This window comes from Hemicordylus capensis, chromosome 3 (genome assembly GCF_027244095.1).
Source record: "Hemicordylus capensis ecotype Gifberg chromosome 3, rHemCap1.1.pri, whole genome shotgun sequence".
NCBI lineage: Eukaryota > Metazoa > Chordata > Lepidosauria > Squamata > Cordylidae > Hemicordylus > Hemicordylus capensis.
The window spans coordinates 61,792,157-61,807,948 of record NC_069659.1 but is presented as its reverse complement, the minus strand read 5'-3'; the positions used below and the strand labels follow the sequence as shown (position 1 = coordinate 61,807,948).

General features: G+C 43.2%; 1 protein-coding gene across 4 annotated transcripts in view; it reads right to left on the bottom strand.

Annotated features, from left to right (window-relative positions):
- EPHA3 (EPH receptor A3) overlaps positions 1-15,792 on the bottom strand; it is a 309,035-nt gene that overhangs the window by 11,365 nt on the left and 281,878 nt on the right. For all 4 annotated transcript variants that reach the window (XM_053308876.1, XM_053308875.1, XM_053308878.1 and 1 more), the window contains one exon: positions 12,169-12,362. In XM_053308876.1, the coding sequence (XP_053164851.1) occupies positions 12,169-12,362 (194 nt within the window). The remainder of the gene's footprint in view (positions 1-12,168; positions 12,363-15,792) is intronic.

Sequence of the window (15,792 nt, the reverse complement as noted above, 5' to 3'; positions counted from 1 at the left end):
CCGCCCCTTTGACCCAGCCCCTAGACAGCAGGTCTAAACATGAAATTTATGGGCTGGGTGATGTGCGCCATAAGCTCACACTTTTACTAGACAAATTAGATGGGCTGCAATCCGTGCAGCTGTAAATGACGTCCTGCAGGGTTCCACCTGAGCTTTCACAGCTTTTCATAAATCAGATCCTACTAGCGTCAGACTACAGTCATTAAAAAGAAATCATGGAAATTACATGTTTGCTCAGGGGAAGTGAAACAACTTTATCCAGTGCTATTTTTTCCTTTTTATTTTTGCTGCTCCCTATTAGCTACATTTCAAAATTGTTCTCCATGTACTGGCACAGAAAGAATCCTCAGTGCTATTCGTGCTGGCATGGAGTATGACTGGAAGTCTGCATGTGCTGGCATATGGCTCTCATAAATAAAAGGACAGCAACCCACTCAACAGTGAGATGCCAGAGTATATTTTCCACCAATGGCCTCTTGAAGCTGGCTTTTATGGACCGACCTATTATGTTAACAGCTGGAATTAACCTTGTTCTTTTGCATGCAAGCCTGGAGAACTATACTTTGCTGTCATTAAGATGGATGTTGCTACATTGCAAAGAACTTTCTGTCACACCACATCATGTCTCGAAATAAACATATAAATACCAGTGGAGCCCTGACTCCTGCTGATACAAATCGCTGCGCTGAGTGTGCCAGCTGTCCAGTGAGAAAGAGATAACTCAATTTGTAACCACTACCATCAGCATTACTATCTGAGAATAAGCATTGTGCTACTAAAAGAAATGTTGGGTACTGCACTCTAAGCTTCTAGGACTATTTTATACTTGTGTTCTTAGCTAGTTTTCCCCTTCTGCACTTTTCACTCAGATTGGGGCACTTCTGTTTCAAACAAGTAATTTTCCTTGTATTTCTGCTTATGTAAAACAAGGTGAACCTCTTGGACATTTCACTGAGGTAAATCCTGTCATTCACATGATCTATAAATAATCCCAAAGTCTGAAATACTGGACTAATTATAAGATCAACATTTATCCCTACCCTTAGGAAAGCCCAAGTGTATGAGATTTTTTAAAAAAAAAATATTATCTTCAACGCCAAACAGAATTATGGATGTTTCCACTTCCCAACAGGAGACCAGAAAATAAATAACACACTGAGGAGACATCAAGACGTTTGTTGACTTTAATTATCTTTGTACCGCAAGGAGCACAATCTTTGCCGTTACAGCTATTATGCCCATTTTAAAGTGTCATTCATGGCAAAATTTGGATCTTTGTTCTTAAAATAAAATTGACCTAGCTAAGTGGCATGTTTGCTTCCCCTATTATTTCTTTATATCGTGTTTGCTCAGTTCAAAAATAAATCAGATAGTTGTTACTTTCAGTCTTTAAGTTCAAAAACTAGACTTGCAGATCAAGTATTGAAAGAGCTTCAGCCTAAGGTCTCTCATTTAGCAACTTCAGCAAAAGCCCAAAGCTCCATTTCAAATCATGGCTACCCTCAAAATGGTTTTAAATGTCAGAAAAAATGAGTGCTTCTTATTGGCGTTTTGGTTTATGAGCATTATTAGTAGTAGCCTGTGGGCAGGTTTAACTTAATAGTTATACAGTGTTGACTTTTTGAGGCACTCTATACACAATACATATTATTATTACACATATAGCACAGTGAAGGTACATTGTCATAGTAATATCAGTAATAATGTAATGCCTAATCCTGCCTGTTCCCTCCACAGACCACTGGACATCTGCTGCTCTCCTATGAGCACAGATTGAGCACATGGGAGGGATGTTTATGTGTCGGAATTAGAAGACACCCACACAGAGCACCATAAAGGCTGAAGAAAGGAGGATGCTCCTGCTGTGTGTGCATCGGATCATTCTCTTTGCTTGTGCTGAAGTAAAATTTTCAGGATGTTCAGTACACTGCAGTATTAGTACAGCATATCTGTTTGGGTGTGGGAGACCCTGGGTCAAATATCTGTTCTGTCAACTATCTAAGTCTCCACACATGATCAAAATCCCTGATAGCTAGGGCAGGTGTGTGGAAGGCAGGGTTGGACTTGCCTTCCCCCAGAAGATCAATGCTGTGTTTTTCAGAGTGCCACTGCACACCCACAAGATCTGTGCTGCTCCTGGCAGCACGGATCACTGGAGGCTGGGAAAACAAGTCACGTGCTCCAGGAATCCCATAACACACTGCATAAGCACAGGAGTCCACAGAGCCTTTGGGAGTTGGGCACTCTAGGCGCTCTACTCTGTGTGTGCATTCTGTGAGGCTGAGTATTCTCTGTATTCTGTGTATGCTCTCCGTACTCTCCGTATTCTGTGTATGCTCTGCACGCAGCCCAAGATTACACACAACCATGCGAGCAGCCTAATCCAAGCTGGGCTGCCCTACAAAACTGCCCCACAAAACTTCTATTTCCCCTGGTAGGGGAGAAAAACAACTGGAAAACGTCCCCCCCCCACCACTTCAACAAATAACAGCTTGTGTGGTCAATTGCTGTGAGGAACATGGTACAAGAGATGGGTTAACATCCCCCCCCCGACACAAGAACTGCTATTTGCAAAGACTGTAAAAAGACTGAGATGCACCATTTGCAAGCACTCACATCCGAGTACCTGATACTAAGCAGAGGTAGTGGGAGAGGAAGCCCCTTTGACCTCACCCTTTGGCACTAGCCTGTTTAAACAGAATTTGCCCAATCTGTTGCATATTGAACTATTCTGCAGTAAGATCAGCCAGTACTGGGAACTGCTCCCTAGCTGTGACTTAGACTATCTGTTCCATAAATTGTCTCTATCTCCTTGTTAAGCTTCATCATAGGTTTGCTCCACTCTGAAAAAGCAACAAGCCACATCGCTATTTGTGACGTTCTGCTAAAAAGTGAAGGATCAGTTCCCTTGATGACTGAACAGGTAAAATCAGAACTGTTAAGCATGATGGAATACTTTCTGTAGGTTTGTTACCAAGTGGCATACAATGCACTATCATTGACCAAAAATGTTTAAAACAGGAGGAATGATTTGAACTGTTTGGTTTATATAACCTGTAATTAAATGGGGCAGACAGGTTTTATATTCTCTGACTGTTCATTGAAGGGGGGGAGGGGAAACACCCAACAACCCTGGCCTTCCAGGGTTTTTAAACTGTGTTAAATGTTTTAATTGTTAATGGCTTAATACTGTTTTAAATTGTTTTGTAAAGGACTGGTTCATGGGTTTTATTTTTGTTGCTGTGCACCTCCCAGAGCCGTTTGGATGGCGCGGTATATAAATGAAATGAAATGAAATAATAAATAAGTAAGTAAGTAATCTATAGCACTATACCTTTATTAAAACATATGAACCAGCCTTATACTGATTCAGGCCATTGATCCATCTTGCTTAGTATTGTCTACACTAGCTGACATCTGACTCACAAAGCATTGGTGCTTTTGTAAAGTTCAACCAGTGGGGCTCAGCAGTGGGGGCAAATTTGATTACCTTCCCTTCCCCAGAAAATGCTCTTTGCCACACAAAAATATCCCTGAAGGTTATGCCCCTCTTTCTGGGGGAAAGAGGGCCTTAAAATCCCAACATTCACACACACTAGTACTGGTGCAGCGTTTGTTTGAAACTATTCAGAAGCACTGGTGCTACACAGGTGCTTTTCTTGTTGCACCAGTTAGTCAGGATGTCAGACACTGACCGGTAGTGACTCTTCAGGGTTCAGAGAGCAAGGAACCTTTTCCTGTCCTACTTGGAAATGCCAGAGATTGAACCTGGGGCCTTCTTCATGCAAATCTGTGCCCTACCACTGAGTCCGGCTTTTCTGCCATCTCACCTTAAAATTCCAAAACTGCTAATCAAGGGATGCATACAAGTTTTAAAAAGTTTAAAAACTTAGTTGAAAATGATAGAAAGTGCCATTAAGACTTTGAAAATAAAGCAATCTTTGAATATCTCATTCTCATGGGGAGAATTGTGGCGCTACACATATGAGTGCTGCCTAGAGTCTTGCACATGACAGAGAATGTCATAATTCCAGTTCCATTCTCAAGGCCAAAATACTGGCAAGCAATTTTATTGCGTTTCCTTTGAGTTAATTTAAAAAACAACCACCACCCATGGGCACAGCAAAGTAAAAATAGATTCCCCTTAAGGAAAAGAACCAATACTTATTTGTTCAGGGTTGGGCGTCCCTGACCTATGGCACAAACCCACTCCCGATAAGCAGAGATCAGGGAAACCCACCTGCGGTCCCTCCAGAAAAGAAGAGACTCAGCAGCCACAATGCACTGCTGACACAGCGCTTATATAAACAGACACCAGACTGGTGCATGGCATCGGCCTTGCTGAGTGCAGCAGCTTACCAACGTAGAGGCTATTCTCATGAGCGTGCAAAACTGCGCCAAGGGATCCCAGACTAGTTTTGCACACTAGTGAGAACCAGTGGGCTTGAGGGCGAGCCCGGTGGCTCCATGGTGGCAAATCCTCTTGTTTAGCCATCCTCTTAAAGTGAGATTAACGGAGCAAGCGCTCCATTAACCCCATTTTTACAATTGTGTGTCTGGTACAGCTGCTTGCAACTGCAGTGGGCACACTCGGGGGGGGAGGAGGTGGGGATTCGCATAATTCTTTGCACACTCATGCAGTGCATTATGGGGGCTCGGGGGGGGGGAACCATACGGCAGCGCTTCCCCACACCCGACCCCCGGAGCTGCCGGGTGTGTGGTGATGTGCCCGTCCAGGGAGAAGGAGCCGATTGTCTGCGGGGAGGTAAGCACTTTTGGGCTTTCTCCCCACAAAACAGGGTAGCCCCTCTCACTTGATTGTGAGAAGGGCTTCATAGACTAGAGGAGAAAAACCTCATGTGAGCTTGGAGCATGGACGAGAGCCAGAGATTGGGAGATGGGCATTTAAGAGATAGGAAGAGAAGACAGAGGAGGAGAAAGGAGGCAGCAGGTGCCTGAGCTTCCAGGGAGCCAGTTTAACAATGCTGCCTCATGGAGGATAACCTGGGTGTAGCATGAACCCTCTCCCCTCCATTACTGGAGTCTCTGAGGAAAAAGCTCACACTCATGCTTCAAACCTATCTCAAGGCTATTCTCACGTGCAGCAGAAACCAGGCTAGAGAAGCGCAGTTTAAAAAGTGTACTTTTTAAAGCCGTATTTACTTTGCAATTCTATTTAACCATTAGTAGTCAGAGTTAGCTGTTTTGTAACCATGCACATATACGGAGGGAGGACATTAGAACATTGGCTGCTTCTATCACAAGGTCAGCCATGCCTGCTGACTCTGCCAGCTTTGCTGTCCTTCCCCTTGCTGCATTTCTTAGATGGCAAGGGCACCCGGGGAGCTTTTCCCCACTCACCACAGTGCCAGTTTTTGAGACTCATCTTATTGTTCCCCCTAGGGTTTAGTTCATTGCTCTGCTCTGTAATAAATCAAATATTCACAATTATGAAGCAATACACAGGGGGGCTGAGAAATAATAAGCCAAACAAGAAAAATAATGAAATTGATCAAAACTGAGTGAACAATGAACACATTCATTTTAAAGAAGTAAAATAAAACAAAAATCAAAACATTATACAGATTAAATTAGAGAGAGAAAAAGTTAACAATGTTCAGACACGCAGACAGAACTGCAGGAGACAAATCAAATGAAATTATGATGAGGTTATGCAGTTCTCTGGCATAACAACAAGCTAAACTTTAGGAAGACTTTAAATATAATACCTAGGCTTTTCATATTGTATCCCAGAATAAGAAATCTACTTCTAGTTGAAAAACAGGAATTCTGAAAATCAGGCAGCAAAGACCTAATACGTTAGTAAGAAAGATCGTGAAGACTAGATAATGGGTTCATATGAACATACCAAGTACATACAAAGTACATGTGGCCCTCATTACTTGTGGTCCTGAAGGCTTCACGTTTCTGCGGTTGGGTCATAGAGACGCAGTTTCTTTATCCGTAGTTTTAAAATTAGGCAAAATTAACCTATCTACAGTTTGTGAGTGGACAAAAATAACTTCCAATATCATTTCCAGCCACCATTTTTAAGCATGGAGCCATTTGTGGTTCTTTAAAACAATCCCACAAGGATTTCTGAAAAAAATCTCAAAGATCTGGAGAATTTGTGGGTTTGGGTGGCCTTTCTGGAGAGCTGAAGGCCTGGGGAACAAGGTACCGTGCTTTATTACCTTTATTTCTGCCTTTTGGTCCTTTTTTAGGCTCAAGGAACCTAACCCCCCAATTCCCACTGACTCAAGTTTCATTATTCATGTTTTCCATATGCGTGCCTATAGGCAAGAATGGAACTCCCACAAATAATGAGGGCTACCTGAACATACAAAATACATACAATGTTGTCTTATTCTCAGACCACTGGTCTGAATGTACTATCTACATTCTACACTGATTGCCAATGGCTTTCCAGGGCTTTCATATCTGGAGATGCTAGGGACTGAACTTGCTACAAGGTTTCTCGTGCACCTAGACTACTAGCAGATAGTAGGAGAGAGAGCAAGAGCGTAGCAAGATTGCGGTGAGCCCTGGGACAAAAAACGAAGATGGGCCACTGACCATTGCTTCCTCTAAGGCGTGCACATGTGCACACACTCACACATTTTTTGAAGTCTGCTTAGTTAATTTTAGATCCCATTCAGGTTTATCCAGGAAGGCCGCACTCTGAATCCTGTGCACACACACACTGCCTTGATACTGCCACCCAGAACAAAACCCGTTCTGCACACAGATGAAAAACATTAGGGAGAACACTGCCACTGACCCCACTTCTTGTTCAGAGGAGTGTGAGGAAAAGCACAAAGAGCAAGCTGTCACCCAGCCAGTGGGCCCAGGAACATTTTGTTCTCACTTGTTCAATTGTAGGTACACCCGTTAGACACCAGCTGACTACTGTGCAAGAGTAATCAGTTTAGTAACATTGCGTTAGTTCAATTTGTGTAAGTTGCACAAATGCAAAATACGCAGAAATCATGTTATACAAGAGTAAGGCCATTATTTCCAATTGGCCCATTCTTATGTAATGCAGATTTTGCTTTTGCACAAATGCAACTATACTAGGCTAAAATATTCTTGTGCAGTATGTCAGCGAGTATTTTTTTCTGTAGACTTTATTAATTACAACCTGCCCCTCCAACTATGCTCAAGGCAGCACACAATTAATTAAAACAATTAAATATTAAAATACAATATACAATTAAAACAGAGGCCAATGGCAGACCAAAAAAGAGTGAAAAACAGCTGGAGGCAGCTGTCACTGCAAATTAAAATCTCTAAACCAACGGGGTTTTAAATGGTGCAAAAGCTGCAAACTAAGGGGCAAGATGTACATCCTAGAGCAGAGAGTTCCACAATCTCATAAAAAGGTTCATAATTGCATAACTTCAGCATTCTAGAAGTGAAACACTGGACACTTTTCAAAGCTGTGTCTAAAAGGCTGGAAACCAGGCTCCGTTATGCCAGCACATTTTGAATGAAGAAAAAAAAGAAACATAAAGGGGTGGTGGTGCTGTGGTTGACATTCCAACCAATTCAATCCATGGGGGAGGAGGTGGGCATGCACATCCCTCCACCTGAAGGTGAACAGCAGGACAGAGGGCATACCCTCACCCTCACCTCTTGCCTGTGGGCTTCTCAGAGGCATCTGATGGGCCACTGTGGGAAACTGGATGCTGGTCTAGATAGGCCTTGGGATTGCTCCAGCAGGACTGTTCTTATGAATGGTTCCCAAAGTTTTTGTCCATCTTTTACCAGTATGTTGGAGCAGGGGGTGCCCAGATCCCTTCTCCAGTGGGGAGAGTGATCAACATCTCCCCAGAGCAGGCAAGACTCGCTAATAAGACACTGAGGCGAGTCTCACGAGACCTGCTGGGAAGGGGTTTGTGGGGAGAGCAGGCTTAGCAGGGAAGCAGCCCTGGGCGGCCGGATTGGCTGCCCACACGACTGCCGGCTCCATCACGCAGCCAGCGGGGGCTCTGGGGACCAGGGGTTGGGGGATCGGAAGATCAAAGCAAGCACAGGGGGCATCCTGGAGAGACCCCCAGGGCTGGGAAGCTTGTTTCAGCCTCCCGGCGGGGGTGTCCTCATGTTTTTGCCACAGTGTGGAGCCGTGCTGCTGCAACACACAATCAAATAGATGGGGTTAGCGGAGCGCTGCAGCTTACTGCAGCTTACGATAAGGGAGGTCCAAAAAGGAAAAATTTGATATCTTGCAATGCTTTTGCCAAGACTGGCTTGACACTATATAGTGCATAGATGTCTCTGTGAAGCATGTCTGAAGCCCCTTTCCAAATGAATCACTTCCTCATGAGAGTGCCATCCATGGCAGAGTATGCCTGACTGCAGGTCTTTTACTGCTCAGCCAAGTTGTTTTTGCAGCAATTCTTGCCAGGGGCCCCTTTTCAACATCACTTTTATGCCCAGTGGTTCCTGCAAATCCCTCCAAATCTGGTGCTTTAAAGAGCTTTCATGTCAGTAACTAGGTTCTCATCTCCGAGGTGGCACTCACCTGGCTAGCCAGGACCTGCCTAAAGCCTCAGGTTTCATATCCAGAACATTCATAATTCATATCCAGAACATAGATTCCATCCCCAGTCTTTCCTCAAAACTCAACCTGAAGCCATTGGGACCCCCTGAAGTCCAAGAGATTGGGGACTAGAGGAGACTTGGGAGGTGAAGTCTGTCTTTTTAATGGACATCTGCACAATAACTTATTTGTGTTTAAAGAAATTTACAGCCTGCCTTATCTGTTGCAAAAGCCCTCAGAGGCAGCGAGTTTAGAAATACAAAAGAAACCATAATCAAAAGCAAAACAAAACACAGAAAAATAGCAATGACATAAAAGCAGTCCCAAAATATCCAGAGAAGCAATTAAAAACCAATAAACCTCAGTGCTGTGAAATTTAAAAAATGGATATCAAAAAGATGGATTTAGACAACTGTATCTGGAAAGGAGCATGACAAGTGGGGCACCACCAGAGAAAAGGCCCTCTTACCAGTATGGGTATTATAAGTGTACTTTGCAATATATTATCACACTAGCTGTTTAGGTAATAAATGTATTAAAATACTTTTTCAATAAGTAAAACAAAAGTAATGTTTTTGGTTACAGAAACAAAAATTTGAGGATTTTTAGTGGAAGAGATTAGAATGGAAATCAAAAGAGATTGTGCAACCTTTGGATAGAATGCAAACAGCCGGAGTCATCGATAGCTATTAGCCTAAATTATGAAGGCAAGAACACCTTCATAATTCATAATCCATAAGCAAGGGATTTCCATTGCTTGTCAAATTTGTGTGGAAGATTCCCTGGTCCAATACCATTTAGTCAAAACCAGCACTTTGAACTGGGTCCAGAAAACACTATAAGATAATGAAGATCTCAGAGCCCTATTTTAGTTGTAGGGAACTAGAAACATAGGATCCTGTCTTATACCAAATCGGACCATTGGTCCATTGAGCTCAGTTTTGTCTATACTGACTGGCAGCCGCTTTCCAAGGCTACAGGCAGGAGTTGCTCATAGCCCCACCTGGATATACCAGGGAGTGAAGTGGGATGATGCTCTTCCATTGAGCTATGATCCTGTCGCCTAAGAGGAATATCTTACAGTGCTCACATGTAGTCTCCCATCCAAATGCAAACCAAGGCAGATCCTACTTAGCAAAGGGGACAATTCATGCTTGCTACCACAAGACCAGCTCTCCTCCATGACAGAAGTACATTTGTTAAGTTAGTAACATAAGAGCTGGCTGTGAAATTCTTCAATATTTTGTTAATCTAGTGCTTAAGGGGAAAAGTGAAGTCGTATATAAAGTTTTTTCCAGCCCTATTTTCAAAATACTTCATAGAAAGCGGCAAACACATCAGCAACATTTCTCATTATGTTCAGTACTGTGTATATTTCCATACCAAGGCATTACAAACTAATTCTACACAGAGAAAAATTGAATGATATGCCTATAACATTGTACGCAGCTCAGTTAATCAATACTGTATATATTATAACATTGCTGATTGCAATCAGCATCACATAAATAATAATTTATTCTGCTTCTGTTCGTCCTGTGGCGGGGGAAAGTGCTATGCAGGACCCTGCATAGCACTAACCAATAGTCATTCTAATTGTCTCCATAATCATCACCATTATGCTTGGTCCAGCTTCTGAGATTCTGAGGATTCTGAGAATTACGTAACCTTATACACTACCTGGTTACACCATCAACAGGACTGCGCCAGGACGCGCTGCCATTGATGCTGACATGCTCCTTAACCATGTTCCCCTCCCTACACTGATAGCATTTATCGGCAGAGTCAAGCAGAGTACTTGGAAGAGATGCTCTTAATGGTTAGGATCACTAGATGGTTGCCAGTATACTCTTGTTGGTGTTGTAACCATGTACAGTGTATACAGTTAAACAATAATAGAAAAAGTTCAGGTGTATTCTTCATGCCATAAGGGGTAGAAACTGAGGCCAGTCACACAATAATACTGGGGTCACACAATGGAGGGGGAGGGGGAGAAGGGCTCCTACCCTGTTCCTGACCGATTAGTAGAACCCCTGTTTGGCTCTGCAAACACTGTACCCAGAATAACAGGGTAGCCACAGTTTCCAGAATGGAAATAGGGAGCTGGGTCCACCAAGGTTCAAAGGAGGTATCCCAGAATGCATTGTGTTCCCGGTAGAGAGAAAACTTCACTGTACTATCAGCTCTCCTCTGCTTGGCCCCTCTAGCCAACAGACTCTCTGACAAACATGGCCACAGGCTGCTGGGGACTGCTGGAAATGGCGATTTCACTCACATGATCAAACTCTGAAGTAGGACAGCTGCTATTTTTGTCCTACCTCAGCAAACATTAAGGTACAAGCTACAAAAGTTGTGCTACACAGCTTTGAAGAAGCTTGGAAGGCAGGATTTCCAAGGGCTCTCATGAGCAGTACTAGCTGGGCTTACTACCTCCTACCCTCTAATTCATGGCCGTGTGAATGGACCCATTTTAAAAATCCTGAATTCTACAACCATTAACAATTTCTGTATTTGTTTAGTATGTCCATGGAATTGAAGAGTAGACATTGTACTGATAATGCTTACCTTTCTAAATCATAATCACCCCAAGGTGATAAGCATCCATGGACCGGGTCTCACAATCCATGAGACCCAGTTTGGGGCTGTGAGTGGCAAGAGCGGGCTAAGCCTGCTCTCCCCGCTCACGAGCGGGAAGGGAGCCCTGGGCGGCCGGATCGGCCGCCCACATGATTGCTGGCTCCGAGACGGAGCTGGTGGGGGCTGGGGAGCTCAGGGGCCGCGCAGCTCCCCAGAAGCCCAGTAAGCGCAGGGCATACTGGGGAGCCGGGAGGCGGCTCTCCACCTCCTGGTTGGGGGTCTACTCATGAGTAGCCATGGCACGGCTACTCACGAGCAGATCGTCAAACCCGGGCTAAGGGGTGGGCTAGCCACTCTAGAACCACTGGGCTCGGCTGCGAGCCTGGTGGTTCTGACAAGAATCGGGCTAGCCTGGTGGTTCTGACAAGAATCGGGCTAGCGGAGGCTAGCCCGATTTTTGCTGATTGTCAGAATAGCCCCCATATATTTCTTCAGAAATGGGTCAACAGGGGTGTTTAGTACTTTTGAATTCATAAATCACTTGGCTTTGAAACTAGACATTGAGGTCATTCACACAAGCAAAAACTGTGTTCTACCCAGGTTTGGGAGCTGTGTGTGCTCCCAATTCTTGATTGTATGGAAGTAAGGTAGGAGGAAAACCTGGGTAGCTTTTCCTCCTACCTGGCTTCCACACAATCACTTCTACCCAGGTTTTCCGCTTACCTTGCTTCTATACAACCAAAAATTGGGAGCATACACAGCTCCCAAACCTGGGTGGAACACAGATTCCACTTGTGTGAATGACCCCATTAATTTTCCTTGTTTGTCAACTGGGTTTGCCAAATGAGCCCAAATAGTCAAATATTCTGTTTGTTTAGAATATGATAAGCAGAAGCAGAGAGCCTCTTTTCCTCCCAAGCCACCCAGCTAATAAGAAGGGGTGTAGGTGAGGAAGTGGGTGGACAGAGCAAATATATTTTAATCACTGGAGATGGAGAAAGCAAACACATTCATTTTCAGTGCGCAAGCTGTAGAATGTATTGTGTCACCTTGCAGCCGCATTGGTGATTATTTTTAGACTGCTGGGATTACGGATCAGCTTGTCCAGGATGCTGACAATCTGCTCAAACTTCGGTCTGTTGTTTCTGTCTTTCTGCCAGCAGTCCAGCATCAACTGATATAAGGCAGCTGGGCAGTCCATGGGTGGTGGCAAGCGGTACCCTTCCTCCACAGCTTTAATTACCTGCACAAGGAGAAGAGAGTGTAGACACTTGAAGGACATTTGTGTTCCCTTTGGTTCTGCAAGCGACCTCCGTTACACCAACGTGGCTGTTTCCTACTGAAATAAATGCATTCATCCCTCCACTGTTCTGAAGTGTAGCTCTTCATTTTTAGCTTCACAGTCAGCCACATGACAAAATGGACATACAGAAAGTGACAGAGGAAGTGAAGGATAATGTGCACATCTTTGAAGATGGTGATATTCAATCTTGTCTGACGCCAAAATGTGATTAGACCAAATACAAGCCAATTTAATACATTTCCTACTCTATACACTTAATTGCTCCAAAGAGAAAACATCTGGATCACTGCATACTTGCCCTCCCTCCAAACGCCTTATAAGAATTGCTACATGAGATCTTATGCGGCTTCAAAAGATACCCATTATACACACATACAACGTACAATCGTACTGCTTTATGTCTATAAAACTTTAGAAAGGGAGTTAGAGCATCAGTACAAACGTTAATATTAATGGATTCACAGAGAGAGGGCAGTATTCAGCTAGAAGTGTTCACCGGCATGCAGTGGCCCAGCAAAACTGTTTCCCTTTCAGACTGAGGCAGTGCTCCGTGCCATTAAAAGCAACAGATTTTGAAAGACAAATTTACAACGGCATGTGCAAAGGATATTGCAGTTCCTAACACCATATAATTCCAGGAATATTCAACGACACCCAAGTATCCATATTTCTGTATTACTCAACTGACAGAATTAGAGTTGCATATTCCCTGAGTTATGTGATTGTTGACAGATGTGTTAAGTGCCTAACAAGTACATGGAGCAGCAATGAGGCTGGATTACCTATGGTCTCAGAAACAAGCATATTTCCAGTCATATTGGGTTTTGGCTCAAGAGGTTGTGGTCGTGCGGTTTGTGTGTGCAAAATCAACCAGATTTTGTGCTTGCTATAATTCTCTTGCGGGGGTGGGATGGCTGAAAAACAGCAGACAGCTTTGAGAACACTCTTTGGCATATCACAGCCCTCCTGTTTCCTAATGTTCATATAGGATGAGTGATGATTATGAAATTAACTCTTTCTAAACTAACAGGCTAACTGATACTGGCTGACCTTCTAACAAACAACATGTCAATATGCCAATAAGCTTTCTTAGCTGCACAGCATGGAGTGTGGACTATTTTATCCAAAATTGTCTAGCACCACCTGAAAATATGTCTCTGAGGGTTGCACAGCCCTCCGGGATACATATTTAATTTGCATGGTATATTTCCAGAGGGAAGCAGGGATAAGAAAAAATCCCACCCTCCATGGTGCTTTGTGCTGCGGTGCTCTTGAAGCTTTCGGCAATGCGGCCATGTCTTCCTGCTGGCATGTGGATGCTTTCTTAGTTAGGATGTCAGCCACTATTAATTAGTGCAAGATGATGGTTCAGTGCAGACATAACATTTCCTGAACTCTTAATAATAGCTAAAAGATTGAGAACAAAGGGCTCTCTGTAATGACTGTTATCACAGCTATAGTGAAGCATTGTCTGCACTAAGGTTAATGCTAATAATGGTTACCGTTTAACTTTTGGTCATCATTGTACTCAATTTGAGGAGGAAACAAAATAATAAAGCTTTGTGTTCGGTGTTATGTAAATCCATCTTTCAGGTCAAGATCATCTCTAATGAGCTTAAGGTATTTCATCCACCACCCCCTTGTAATATTGTCTAAAAGTGCCCATTTTACTAATATGGGCTACTGGAGTATTAACAACCCCTACTGTTTATATGACAAAATTAAAGTATTAGGCACTTATGGAACTAGGAGTCAAACAGCCGCCACAAAATGCTGTAGTAATATGTAATCACACTTTATTTCCATAAATTGTCAGACCAGAACCTTTTCCTTCCATATCTTGCAGGGGGGAAAGCATAGAGGCCAAACACACAAGACCTTCCCTAGATTTCTAATAGAACAAGTACTTACTCTTCTCAAGCATGTCAACAAATGGTTTGGGGGGTCACTGGTACTCAAGGACTAACCAACCCTTTTACAAACCTGAATTATAGCAGCATGTTTTTTTATAGCTAGAAACTTCCTTACGAACTGTCAGAACTGGTTATTTAACCAACAGCTCTTTGGAGATTTCATGTTTACCAATCAGCTTTCCGACACCTCTCAATGAAGGGCCATCAGGTAACCCTCTTAACTTCTCGACATAAAGATTACCTCTGGACAAAGTATCTAGAAGGCTTGATGAAAACAATCAGTGCTCCAGAAGGCTATTGGAATCACCCTAGCTATCTGGTTGGGATGCTTAGGGAGGGAGCTGCCAATCGCCAGTCCTTTCCACAGAAAACAGAAACAAGTTTCCCTAAGGAAAGAGAAACGTATATCTCCAGAGAAACATACTTATCTCTACAGCACATAGTACATAAACACAGGTGGGCTGCCTACATCTCCCATATGTTCACTTTCACCTACATCTTATTTTATTTGTTTGTTTGTTTGTTTGCTTACTTACCTACCACCCATCCATAAATGGCTGAGGGTGATTCACAATAAAAAAATAAAACGATTTAAAATATTAACATAAAAATAAAATAAAATGATTTAAAATATTAACATAAAAATAAAATAAAACGATTTAAAATATTAACATAAAACTCATTTAAAAACCATTACAACCACTTAAATATTATTCAGAGCCAAGCTGATAAGCAATGTAAGCTTCTGACACACACTGCAAGCAAGGCTAAACAGCTTAGAAAGCTATTCACAGAAGAGACCTCTGCATCAGAATTTGAGGAGTTTAGGGACATGATTGCATCTGAAGAATTTGAACAGGTAACAGATGTGGATAATACATTGGAATCTAAAGGAAGTGACGAGCATACTGAAGTGAAATAACATACTGAAGTGAAATTTCTTTCCATGAAGAAACTTCTGACATTCTGAAAGTGATATGGAAGGTATGTAATGCTTCACTTAAGTATGAAGCTCATCGGATATCTGTGGGCTCTACATCACATTGCCTCATCTAACTCTGACATACGGAGGCAATTCTAATGATTGCCAGGAGTGGGTTGGGAGGGAGCAGAGGGAAGGCTCCTCTTAACCTACCTTCCCACCAGATGACCAAAGTGTCCATCTTTGGCATACCTCTCACACGCTCACATGGGCAGCCCAGCTCCATGCAGCTCCAGGAAACACAGAGCAGGTGGAGGGATCCGGGGTGGAACTTCTTCTTCTGGCCTCTGGATATTCCTCAATGCAGTGTGCAACATGCATGTTGCATTGGGGATTCCCCTGTCAGATGGGCGCTCTATGTGCCTGTCTCTGTGTCTCCTCAGGCTGAACTCAGCCCGAGAAGATACACGATACCCAGTAGCCAGGATAAAGGTGCAATCATACCCTTAGCCTCAGCTAACAGCTGGGTTTCTTA